This window comes from Ylistrum balloti, unplaced genomic scaffold, assembly GCF_031769215.1.
Source record: "Ylistrum balloti isolate Yb309-2 unplaced genomic scaffold, AGI_CSIRO_Ybal_v1 Utg369772, whole genome shotgun sequence".
Lineage (NCBI taxonomy): Eukaryota > Metazoa > Mollusca > Bivalvia > Pectinida > Pectinidae > Ylistrum > Ylistrum balloti.
This window is the reverse complement of record NW_026781965.1, coordinates 1,731,016-1,744,847: the sequence shown is the minus strand read 5'-3', so window position 1 is coordinate 1,744,847 and position 13,832 is coordinate 1,731,016. Positions and strand designations below refer to the sequence as shown.

The 13,832-nt window shown below is 35.8% G+C and overlaps 1 protein-coding gene across 1 annotated transcript in view; it reads right to left on the bottom strand.

Moving 5' to 3' along the window:
* The window catches only part of LOC132543916 (GPI inositol-deacylase-like), a 48,499-nt gene that overhangs the window by 32,218 nt on the left and 2,449 nt on the right, over window positions 1–13,832 (bottom strand). Inside the window, exons 3-20 of the mRNA XM_060207468.1 lie at window positions 13,432–13,452; window positions 12,621–12,685; window positions 12,085–12,173; window positions 11,659–11,701; window positions 10,379–10,470; window positions 9,803–9,899; window positions 9,085–9,242; window positions 8,734–8,766; window positions 6,617–6,669; window positions 5,771–5,837; window positions 4,715–4,879; window positions 4,427–4,501; window positions 3,470–3,522; window positions 3,180–3,243; window positions 2,945–3,019; window positions 2,412–2,646; window positions 1,391–1,460; window positions 481–631 (exon numbers count right to left, since the gene is read on the bottom strand). Of these exons, the coding sequence (XP_060063451.1) occupies window positions 481–631; window positions 1,391–1,460; window positions 2,412–2,646; window positions 2,945–3,019; window positions 3,180–3,243; window positions 3,470–3,522; window positions 4,427–4,501; window positions 4,715–4,879; window positions 5,771–5,837; window positions 6,617–6,669; window positions 8,734–8,766; window positions 9,085–9,242; window positions 9,803–9,899; window positions 10,379–10,470; window positions 11,659–11,701; window positions 12,085–12,173; window positions 12,621–12,685; window positions 13,432–13,452 (1,606 nt within the window). The remainder of the gene's footprint in view (window positions 1–480; window positions 632–1,390; window positions 1,461–2,411; window positions 2,647–2,944; window positions 3,020–3,179; window positions 3,244–3,469; window positions 3,523–4,426; window positions 4,502–4,714; window positions 4,880–5,770; window positions 5,838–6,616; window positions 6,670–8,733; window positions 8,767–9,084; window positions 9,243–9,802; window positions 9,900–10,378; window positions 10,471–11,658; window positions 11,702–12,084; window positions 12,174–12,620; window positions 12,686–13,431; window positions 13,453–13,832) is intronic.

Genomic DNA, 13,832 nt, shown 5'->3' with positions numbered 1-13,832 from the left:
AACTCTACCTTACTTAACAATTCCATAACATAAGAAATGTACCAGTCACTTTAACCAGGGCGATTAAAGCAAATTGATCATGTCTTTATTTGCATTCCACGTTATCAGAAAGGCAGGGCTATTTGTTTGTTTGAGGTAAAGTCTCATTGTAGTAACTTATAGCTACCTCACTGAACAACATACTGGAGGCTTTGTAGTAAACACAAAACAGGAAGCTTTAAACCTCATACTTTGATTATCATCCAAGGTTGCACATACCTTTAGTATAGAGACTAGCTATTGCGGCCTTTCCATTCTATAAGTACTCAAGTACAGAAAACTTGGATCAATATGATTCCTACCTTGCCCTCACTGCAGATGCTTTTTATTCATCTCGAGTCAAAACTGTCAGAATTTCAATAAATTCTATTTGCATTTGTACCTTTTTACTCCCTGAGGAGGTATTACAATGCTAGGAGACACTGAGAAGCTAACACTGACCTGTCCCAGCATGTCGGAGGGAGCAGCTACAAAGTCCAGTTGGTAGGTACAGGAAGGATCAATGTAGACGCGCAGCTCTAGGTCACCATCATTCTCATTCATAGGCATACCACTCTGTAGTTTCAAGGCTAAGCTACCAACCTGGTCATTTCTGATCGAAACAAAAGTACCAAGTGAGCTCACAAAGGTCAGGTAAGAGTATGCAACAAACAAGTCAGTAAAGGATGGTAAGATAAGAATAGGAAAGTTTGATAAAAAATTCTACAGAAGTGGGTGTGTCGCCTGCCCAGCAAGGTTTCTGGAGATGAGATTTATGGAACAATGGGAGTAGATATTTGTAATGTGAAGATGAGTATTTGCTGTACATGTTGAAATAGATGTAAAAGCAAGGAAGTGAATGTCATTTGTAGTACATTGTGTTATCTTGCAGTTTCTGTGACTCTTTACATACAGTAAAAAGTTAGGAAATAGTATAAGTTCTACTTAAGTAAAATTAATATTCCCATAGATATCTCCAAATATTTTCCAAACACTTTATTAAAACTAATGTAATGTTATGTTTAAAAAAAAATGAGGATTCATAAACCAGGGATATGAATTTACAAGTGAATGTTACTCCATTCAGATTTTTTATTTTTATTTTAGATTCTTAGGTTTTTTAAATCGTATCATCAATAACATTCCTATCTATAGTAACGATGACCTTCGGACCTGAATAGCAATCCCAAACAAGTACTTTTGGTAAGGAAGCACTGTATGAAGTTTGCGGCTGATCGGCCTAAGGGAACTGAAGTTATTGGGGAAAAACTAATTTTATATTTAGAGTTGCAGTGACTTCGACTTTTAGAAAATCTCTCTGTATGCTGAATCACTGAATAAACTTAACATTTCAAGAGATAATTATTCATACCTGTTAAAGGAATATGTGTCCTCATTACTCCAAGGGACGTGAAACATCATCATACTACCAGTGTGCAATTCTGAAATAGATGAAAATTGGCATATTTTATCAGAAAGGCGAGCTTCTATAATTGTAATTGTAACAAGAATATGGTAATACTTTTTTTCTTTTCCAACATTCTCCAAATTTCTGCTTTACTATATATACACATGTTATTCTTTACATGAGGCCAATAGGGCCTGTATCATTCACCTGGTTTAGTTTGCTGAAATTGTTTTATTCAAACTAAAGAAAAATATTTGACACATTTGTATCTATTTCCCATTTTAGGACCTGCCCCTCCTCCCCAAGGGGGATAGATGCTCTCTTTGTATGCTTCAGATCAAATCTGGACAAAGTTGAATCATTCCAAAAGAAAGATCTTACAGAATTTGTTTTATTTCCACAATTGGGCCCTGTCCATCCTGATCAAAGGGGCCAAAACCCGTTGTTCATACAAAATTGATTCTCTTTTCTAAAGCATGTCTCAGACCAAATTGGGACAGAGTCCAGGCATTTCATATAATACATCCCTTTTACTCAACATCAAAGTTACGACTAGGTATTCATACGGGAAAAGAATTTTAAAGAATTTGCCCTATTTCCCATGTTGGGCCCTGCCCTTCCCACTTCAGGTGGCCAAAGCCAAAAAATGTAAACAAAACAAGTTTCTAAGCATGCTTCAGACTAAAACTTGACAATATCTTGTCATTCCCAAAGAAGATGGAAGATTTTAAAATAATTGATAGAATTTCCTCTTTTGGCCCTGCCCCTCATGCTCCAGAGAAGGCCCAGACCAAATTTTATACTAAATTATTACCCCTTTCCATCACAATGCTGCAGGCCAAATTAGGTTAAAATCTGCACAGCTGTTTATGATTAGAAGCAAGTTAAAGGGAAAGACGACTGACAAATAATGGATGCTGCAATGCCCCTATAGCTCACTTGACTCTTTTGGCCAGGTGAGTTAACAAGGTTATTGATTACTTACCAGGACTGCTCTGTTTGATACAGTTCTTTGGTCGCAGATAGACTCGGTAGGCCTTCAGTAAGGTGTCAATGCCTTGCAGTGTCAGGCTGTAGAACAAGGTGTCATTATACAGGGTCAATGTGCTGGCACTTTTAGTGATACTTTCAGGATAGGTCATCATGATGTCTATAAACCCAGGCATACGGTAGGCAAGATGGCGCTCGCCCTGATTGTACAGGTCAACCATCACCTCAACCTGTCAACACAAAACACAGATCTATAAACCCACGCATACGGTAGGCAAGATGGCGCTCACCCTGATTGTACAGGTCAACCATCAAGTGACCTGCCTGAAATGGAAATTAAATAACCAGGAAAATTATACTCAATTTTCTGAATTATCTACAGTTACTATTAGTAAAGGTTGATGAAAATACAGTTGTTTTTGATATCTGTATAAACTTTACACATATTAAAAATAACTGTACAAGTTTGACATTCTCTAACAATGTGTAATCCCAGTTCTGATTTGTAAGTTATATTTCATGACTTACCTTGTCAAAAGATTCCGGAACAATTAAGATGACATGTGTCATATCTGCCAGTTCTGATAATGCCAGATGGACAACCTACAACAATGAATTTATCTAATCACATTTTATCTGCATTAATACTACAATATTTAACAAATTATCTCCAAAAAACTCTGATACAGAAATAGTACTTTTAAGAATTAAATTTTGATAACAGGCCAAAAATGTTTGATTATTGTTTGTATATGGAGATTACCTTTCTCCCTGAATTACTTGGTGGTACAAGCTGTCCTCTGTCAGAAAGGTTGGTACACTTTTTGCTGAAAATGATAATTGAAATACATAATGAAGATATCTGACATAAAACAAAAACTGATTTCAGAACTAACTAGAGTTAGGGCATTGATTCAGAAAGAGACACAACACAATGCAGCATGAAAGAATAGGATACAACCAAACAGAGGACAAAGATAAAGTTCTGTGTCAAAAAAAGGTAAAGACCTGAAAATTTACATCCTGATATCACTGAAACATGTGAGATCTTACCATTGTTTTTCTCCTTCCTTCAGCTTACAAGCACAGATCCAGTCTTTAGTTAACTGCAAGAGTCATGATCTTACATTACATTACAGCAGGCAAGGAGAATACCATGCACAAAATTATCCGGTTATTTGTTTATAAGTGCCAATAGATCACAAACTTAATTCTAACTACTGATTAAGTTTATGTATTAACTTTCAATAAGTAGTGATGTCAGAGCAACACAGATGCCCCTACTGGTAACCATGGAGAAGAGCAGAATATTTATCTATCATTAGTTTTATTAGAAGGTGTATGTATGACTCATGAAATAAAATTGAAGTCATCAATTTATAATTGAACTTATAGTTCTATATCTGTATCCCTTAAGAGCAAATGAGCGGAAATGAAATTATGATGAAATGACTAACAAGGTTAACTCTGTATGCCCTGGACCATGAAATGGAGAGGTCTTAAAAGCATCTCATGCTTCAGTAACAAATTCAATAAGCAGCACTTTATCTCATGGCTCAGGAATCAACAGGACATGATGATGTACATATGCAAATGACCTTGCTCATATACAAATATTAATAGTATATTCTTCTACTTTCTACAATTTCTACTAATCATTGATACTCTCTGTTTATCAACCAAATCAGCCTACAGCATCAAGACTGCTGTGACCCAGTTACAGTCTTAAGATGTGACTTGTGTGGGACTACCTACAGAATCAGATGTTTATTCACTTCACTGCTTTGGAACCAGTGGAGACAATACAATGTAGTGTGCTCTATTTATAGCCAAATCTTGTTAAAATTGAAATTTTTAAGCATTTTCCTTGTGTGACCCTGTATGGCCTTATAGCTTAATTGATTGCATGTATTCCATCATCAATTTCAGTACATCCAGACATATAAAGTAAAAATTAATCTAGCCATTCTTAGTTACCAGTTCAATTCTAGGTATTATAAAGATACCAACCACATCACTGATGGCAACCAGGGAGTCAACACCATCTCTACGGATAGGTACAGCTATATAATGTGTCTTATGCACCTAGAATGTAAAGAAATATCAACATATTCTATTATCAAGGATCATGGGTACGTGTCTCCAATGTTTTCTTTATAATATACACAAACTTTCTGCCGATCAGTTATATGTTTTTCTAAACTTACTGGTAACAAAAAAGGTTTTTATATGAAGAGGCCAAAATCAACGAAAATCAATATAAAAAATCGATCTTACCAGTTACTTACTAAACATTACCTTAGCCCTCGCAAACTCCCACAATTTCTCTGTCTTCTCAACCCACTTTATGGCGGAGTTAAGAGTTATTTCCCTTTGAAATTGTTTAGTGTACTGCAAGGTTCCAGAATGGGACAGGAAGTGATGTCGGAATACATTCATCCTCAAGGTTTTGTCAGTGCTAACCTGTGATTAAAAAAAACCAAATTGTAATATACTCATACATATACTGAAATGAGACCAACACTCTATCCTATATTTAATATGTCAAGATGTGTGGTGAAAAACTACTCTGTCTGAGTAACATATATTGGTAGTGTTTTTTCCTGATTACAATAAAGGTTAAAGCATCTGTGTGTGTTTTAGTAGTAATGAGCTTTGCCTTGGACAAATGGCACTGAAATGCAAACAAATTTTATGTACATGTGTTTAAATACTCAATATTTGTGAAAGATTTCTTCTGAAGCTAAAAATGGTGAAACAAATAGAGTGAGGAATTTGTGAAATAAATACTTGTGTAATTTTTGTTACGGAAAATTCTAAGAACAAATGAAGTAGCATAATGATGCTGAGTAACAATGATCAGGCAAAACAATACAGGCATTGCTGCATGTACCCTGAAAACCTGAAAGATTTCAAAACATACTAAGACATTTAAAATATTAAGTTATTTACTACAACTCAAACTGTTTAGTTAAAAAACAATACCTATGATAACACAACAAAAAAGAAAAAAAATGATGTGTATTTGAAAATGCAATCTAGCACACAGTATGAAAAACTTTGGTTATCTCCCTTCACTTCCTATCATCCATGATATGTGCAAGAAGCTTGAGAAAGAACATACTGTAAATGTGTAGTTTGCATACCTTGAGAAATGGTAACTGACTTGAATTGCTTTGAGGATAATAAAACCAGTGGAATCGCAACTGAGAGTTGTAGAGTCAATGATGCTACTGTAAACACAAATGGGTCAGTAATGCCATGGTGAACTTACCCGAGATGTTATGGAGTCAATGATACCACTGTCAACTCACCTCAGACATTAGAGAGCCAATGATACCACTGGAATCTTACCTGAGACGTTTTGGGGTCGATGATGTCAAACAAGGCCCGTGTAGTTGCTAGCACCATCTGTCGACACCTATCACAGAAATAAAATAATGTTTATGATACCGTTACCTCCCATAAACAACAGAATCAAAATGTTTATGTGAATCAGCAATCCTAATTATCATAATAGGAATTAACCATTTTTGAAAGAGATTGGGCAATAGCAATAGCAATAGCATCATAGCAATGTTATCATAACCATAGTAACATAATAATGGTAACACACCAATAAGAAGCGCCATTCTATCAATGGTAATAATTTTAAGTAAGATACATGATGGGACTGGACAAACAAGAAGCTTGTCAGACTTCCCAAAAGTTGTTATGTTTTTAGTAGTGTACTGTTTTCGTAACTTTTAACCACTGTTACTTACAATCTCATGTTTCTGACTAAATGAATTATCAAATTACAACAAGGAAGAGTATGGGGAGTTCTAGCATTCTGTAATCTGCAGTTAAACATTGGTACCAAATTTCACAAAGGGCCATTGTATATATAGTGTATATATAGTAAGGTATAAGAATGTGGTTGACACCAGGAGATATACACAGATGAGTGAAAACTCAAAAGTCCTCTCTGAGAGTATAGTATTAATGAAGAAATGAAAATTAGTTCATACTTGGTATAACTAAATTTTACAATATGATTAAGCATAGTGTTCATATTCCAAATAATCGCTTCTTCACTTTGGTGATAAAGAACTGTTTGTAAATATGTTAGATGGGACAGTATTAACATGACCCATGACTGCTATGTTACAGTTGATAGGAGAATGTGTTATAGTTAGTGCTAGACACGGCCAAGCTTACCACACAGCACACAGGTGGTCGGTGGACACCCAAGCATTAGGGACAGACATGGTCTGAAAATATATACTTAGTATATCAGGGAACTTAGAGTGGGAGTACAATGTACAAATTGAAGTCATAATATGATTGAAAAGCAACAATTTAACACAGTTTTGTAAACATTTAACAATATAATATCAATGTAATACATGTACTCAACTCTGATTATTGTAAATACTTAACAATATGATATCAATGTTATACATTTTATTATACAAATGAAATGGTTGTCTTATACTGACAACAGAATATTGTCAACTACCCTCTGATCCACACAATGGACTTATAATTATCATCTGATCCCCACAATGGGCTGATGATAAAAATCTGATCCCCACAATGGGCTGGTGATTATCATCTGATCCCCACAATGGGCTGATGATAAAAATCTGATCCCCACAATGGGCTGGTGATTATCATCTGATCCCCACAATGGGCTGATGATAACAATCTGATCCCCACAATGGGCTGGTGATTATCATCTGATCCCCACAATGGGCTGAGATTATCCCCACAATGGGCTTATCATCCCCACAATGGGCTGACAATTATCCATCTGATCCCCACAATGGGCTGACAATTACCATCTGATCCCCACAATGGGCTGATTATCATCTGATCCCCACAATGGGCTGAATCTGATCCCCACAATGGGCTGGTGATTATCATCTGATCCCCACAATGGGCTGATGATAACAATCTGATCCCCACAATGGGCTGGTGATTATCATCTGATCCCCACAATGGGCTGGTGATTATCATCTGATCCCCACAATGGGCTGACAATTATCACACAATGGGCTGGTGATTATCCTGATCCCCACAATGGGCTGACAATTATCATCTGATCCCCACAATGGGCTGGTGATTATCATCTGATCCCCACAATGGGCTGGTGATTATCATCTGATCCCCACAATGGGCTGACAATTATCATCTGATCCACACAATGGGCTGGTGATTATCATCTGATCCCCACAATGGGCTGACAATTATCATTTGATCCACACAATGGGCTGGTGATTATCATCTGATCCCCACAATGGGCTGACAATTATCATCTGATCCACACAATGGGCTGGTGATTATCATCTGATCCCCACAATGGGCTGGTGATTATCATCTGATCCCCACAATGGGCTGACAATTATCATCTGATCCCCACAATGGGCTGACAATTATCATCTGATCCCCACAATGGGCTGACAATTATCATCTGATCCCCACAATGGGCTGGTGATTATTATCTGATCCCCACAATGGGCTGGTGATTATTATCTGATCCCCACAATGGGCTGGTGATTATCATCTGATCCCCACAATGGGCTGACAATTACCATCTGATCCCCACAATGGGCTGGTGATTATCATCTGATCCCCACAATGGGCTGGTGATTATTATCTGATCCCCACAATGGGCTGGTGATTATTATCTGATCCCCACAATGGGCTGGTGATTATCATCTGATCCCCACAATGGGCTGACAATTACCATCTGATCCCCACAATGGGTTGGTGATTATCATCTGATCCCCACAATGGGCTGGTGATTATTATCTGATCCCCACAATGGGCTGGTGATTATCATCTGATCCCCACAATGGGCTGACAATTACCATCTGATCCCCACAATGGGCTGGTGATTATCATCTGATCCCCACAATGGGCTGGTGATTATCATCTGATCCCCACAATGGGCTGACAATTACCATCTGATCCCCACAATGGGCTGACAATTACCATCTGATCCCCACAATGGGCTGGTGATTATCATCTGATCCCCACAATGGGCTGACAATTATCATCTGATCCCCACAATGGGCTGATGATTACCATCTGATTCCCACAATGGGCTGACAATTATCATCTGATCCCCACAATGGGCTGACAATTATCATCTGATCCCCACAATGGGCTGATGATTACCATAATTCCTGATATTCTGTGTCTAAAGACATAAAAATATAATTGTTTATGGACAATGTCTGATGACTAATTCAAGGAACTACTGCAGCAGATTACTGAGTGATTTGGCAATCAAAGAGGTTGAAGTCTAATGACTACATGTAGATACTCACTGATGTGTATACTCCATTGGACTCATCAACTATCTGCAAAAGGTTATTGACATCATTATATAGTTTAAATATGAGACAGAACTGAAATACATGTAGTTATGTTTTAGGACAAAAAAGAACATATTATTTGTTCACAACAGAGCAAAGGATCTTAGATTTTTGCTTTTTAATATATTTTTAGAAATGAAAATTAAGAAAAAAATGCACTATTACTACTACTTGAACACAATGTCGAAAATTTAACATTGAAAACTGAATAACTTACACTTTTGAAATTACACAAGAGTTGAAAATATCTGATGTTAATGAAATTATCACTACTCTGGCTGGATATGAACCAGTCATACCTACCCCTTTAAGGGAGGTAAAGCTGTTCCTGACAAGGACATCCCGGTGACCCCCGCCAGTTGACACAATGGTCACATGACTTAAGCTGCTGTTACTGTGATCTACCCAGTAATTGTTCACTGTTGTCATGAATGTGGAGAGTTTCATGTCAAAGGGAATAACTGTTGGTAAAAATTGTTATTTTTAGTGTTCATCTGGAAAATCACTATCAGTTAATAGCTGAAGTTACTTATAAATTGATCATGTAGCCTTTTAATGGAATGTTAGGCAGTTGTGATTTATATTTTCATCAAAACACTTTCATTGTGTATCTTATTAATTTTCAAATGAGTATACATATTGACTTCAGAGATGATTTTGTGTAATCACTAATACAATCAAGTAGGTTCAGTATTCACTATAACCAGGAAATATAAGACATGATTTCCTTCACTCCTTGGCAAACCAGGATATGATCTGGTGTAGGAACTTTTTATGATTCTTAGATATGTTGAGAGATATCACATTGATTCAGAAGTGGACGCACTGGGACTGATAAGGTAACACTACATTGCCCCCACCCCCCAATAAAATGGTAGGGTATAAAAATATGTATCACTTGGAACAAATATGCTCAAGGGAAGCCTTAGTACTCAACTTCTTGAAAATACTCAGCTAAGAGAGTGGACTTATGACAATGTACCATATTATAGCATAAAGGAAAGTTATCCATTGTACATACCAGGACCTTGGTGAGGGGTTGCCTGTGTGATGATAACAGACACTAGACTGGGGTCAAAATCTGGAAGTGTGAATAATGCTCGTGCAATATTTCCGCCCTACAACACAAAATTAAACATCATTATTTAGTGTACGTAGGTATAAATCAATCAACTGCATCAATCTTCTGATTCTGAATCAATGTATACCGAGCTAGGACAATTGAATGTCTCTATATTAGGAACAGATCCTGAGTAGAAACTTCCCTGTATTAGCCCATCAATAACATAAATAAGGATAATGAAAGCTTACCCATATAGGGCAGTCTGCCTCCTTTTCAAGACACAGTTATTACATACATTACATCACATACACAGAACATAAGACAAAGTTATAAATCTAAATGGAGAGCGGTGGTGTAAATTTAGGTGTCTTGATAATCCCTTCAGCTGATGGACGCCGAAGGCCCTTTATAACGGACCAAAAACCATCCATCATATATATATATATATACAGTCTTACCATGGACTGTCCCATTTGTATTACAGATGAAACAACTGAAAGCTTCTCTATAAGAGGAATATATATTTAGCCTTACCATAGAGTGTCCGACTAGTATTACTGATGAGGGGGGACTGGGAGCTTCTCCATACAGTGTCAAGATCTTTGTCATGCACAAGTGAACAAATTCTGAAATAAATATGTAAATATTGTTTAACTACTCCAGCTTACAAATGTATGTTTCTCATGAATGACTAAAACTGATAGTTATATGTCCAGAAATCACATCAAGATCTGTTAAAAGTATTTCACCAGGCAATAAAAAGTGTAATGGCTAAAATCAATTCATTCACTGCATGTCTGGCACCAAAAATTTGGTACAGTACCTGGTACATCAATGATTTCATGTTGTAATCATCCATCACATTGAAAGCCTTATCGATTTCCTGTTGATACTGACGCTTCTAGCTATGTTAAGTGGTTTTTAAAAGGTTTTCACTTCCTTGTGCATCTAAAACTAATGATATCAACTGCACAAAGCAGTTTCAGAGTAAACAACTGAACATTTATGAAACAAGGAATATTTTCTTCATTGATATTACAGAAAACGGAGGGCAATTTATCAAGATCATCAGTGAAACATTTAATAAAGTTTTCAAATGAGTTATATACAGATAATCCTTTATCTCACTGTTACATTTCAAAAAATATAAAATAGTAAACATCAAACTTGTTTGGCTTGGGTGCCTTTACAAATTGTCTATGCACAGACATATGGGCCAGATGTTACATATGCTTTATCAAACAATCTCTCCATCAGTGTCTGAACTGTTAAATATTAACGAAGACCCTTGCATGCTAACCAAACTCTTATAGTCCAATAAATTATTTCTTCTTGTAAGCTACACAAAGTCATTCATTTCATAAACAAGCTTGGCAGTTATTCTAGAATTTTACATATAACTCCATGACCTATCGATCCCAGGATGCAAAAGACTATTGTAAACTTCCTCTATGGCTTTGAAATAACCGAGAAAGTCAAGACGATATTATTGTGATTCATATCAAAAGGTATGATTAATTAAACCCATGATAATGTTATTTTGATTTCAATCTTCAAATAATCCCGTATATGATTGCAAATGACGCCTCTAGACCATCTATTACAGTCACAAACATGTGACGGGCAGGTACTTGTAAAAAAACAAACTCTGTATCGTCTCTTACTGGTGTATGGTTACGCTTCCTTCTTTATTGTTGTTTTCATTCTGCCGATTTTTTGTCCACATATATGGCACACCAGTATATAAGTGGCACGCCCAACTCACAAGGAAAAATGTGCGGCTTATAATCCAGAAAATACTGTAATGAACTTACCGGTCTGGTCCTGTAATGTCCCACCATACAGACCCATCATCTCCTACAAACAAAACAGCAAGATATGCCATCACAGCTATAGACAAGACAGTATGTTAAGTCACTACCCAACAAATAAAAAATAAAACAATGACGTAAGAAAATAACATAAGCAAACAAATACCAACAGTATTACTACATCCTCAATACTCCAGCGGTTACAACCACTTTTGCTCTCTGCACAGCTGGAATATGTCATAGCAAAAACACCCAAGTTCAAAGTCATTATAATGTAAAGTTATGCAACCTTGAGATTCGTTTGATGTACCTTAAATGATACAGGTAAGACCCTGATAATGACCATCCTTGGCAAATGAGACCCTACCTTTATAACATGCTGAAAAGTAGTCTTTGAAAAAAAGGATGGAAATAGTTTAGAAGATTCACCTCATTTAAATCCACTGTGAAGTAATTGAAATGGAAGTTAGGTTTTTTTTCCTCAACACGTCTTAATGCCACTGATGCTAGGGATCGGGCTGCAGGCAGGAAGAACCAGAACACATTAAAATGTGAAAACAATATAATATGCTACAACATCTCATTTACAAATTGGCCTCTAAGGAAAAGATGATTTTGAATAACATGCTTTTGTATTTGAAAAAAATCTTCCTACAAGCTTCTAAACCAATTTCATTTCAATGTCAGGACAATTCTGTCTGTAGTAAAATGTGACATTAAATACACTGATGAGCTTTGTAAGTTAAAAATAAAGTAGTAAGATTATCCAAAGTTCACAGAAATTATATGGTTTACAGTGGTAAATTCACGTCTCATCCAATATCTACCGAGTAGTTTATATCATTTCATTAGAAAATATAACAAATTCTTAAAATTACTGGTAATTTTGACAAAATATGATCAGCTTTAAAAGGTAGATGGAAAGTTGTCTGATTTAGAATTACCCTGAAATTAATCCCTCTTACCTTGTTTGTGACTACCAGCATTGCCAGGAATGAAGAGGACAGGTACTCCCTGAAGATTCATGTCACTATAGAATAAGGAATAAAATTCCAATAAATTACTGATACTAATATGTACTATATACTTGTTAATCAAATCAGTTTTAGATTCTGATAATGCATAATCATTTGTTTGACTTGATTTTTGACATTAACAAACTTATCAAAATCATTAAAACATTGTTGAGTAGGAAGTCACAGACAACTGTTTAAAACCAGACCAAGTTTCACTGAATTAATTTGAATACAAACATGATGTTTACATCAGATTTCTAAGTTGTTTCAACATTAATACAACTTATATCAGGTTTGATCAATCAGAGATGAAAGCAAAACATCACTGAATAACCATCAGATGTAATGGAGTCTTTCTGTGGTGGACAGATCATCAGTGTGGATAGCAGAAGGATCATCATATTACTGAAAAGACTATAAGTTGAACTATGGCTATTGCTGTTTTAACTGGATTACCAACAAACGCTGCATCTTTTTTTGGGTAATAAGCCAAATCTCTAATGTGTTATGAGGAGTAAGAGATTTCCTTGTGGTGAAAAGATCATCACAGGAACAAGAGCTCAACATGTACAGAAAAAGTCAATATGGAGAAATGAGGATCATTATCTGATAGAGTTGTCATAATCATCTTTCAACAACATTTGGGAAGAAAAAAAACTGTAAGAATACAATGGTTTGATGCATAAATTGTCCAAGATAAGAAGCACCGAATTGATGATACAAACATTACCTTTATTTGATTAAAAAAAACATAACATACCTTACATATCTGGCATAATCCCTATAAACAAAATGAAAATCAAATTACTAAACATGACATCATAATTTGAAATGATCTTGAATATTGAAATACAAATAATTCAGGACTTCAAAAATAGCTATCATGCATGAGCATTAATGATCAAAATGAGTCAAGACTAAACTAGTTTTGTTTTTTTTTTGTGTAATTTGCACATCACTGTATTGCTAATTTGATTACGTTAAGTCTACTATAAAAACCTGTCAATAGACCTGAATGTTCACAATGTCCAGTTGCCATTTTACAATAGGGTTACCACTATGTTATGAAGTTATTTTTTCTCTGAACACCTTTTCTGTGTCTGATGTCTTATTATCAATCAGTAGATTCACATCATTAGTTTAATCACTTTAATATTGATT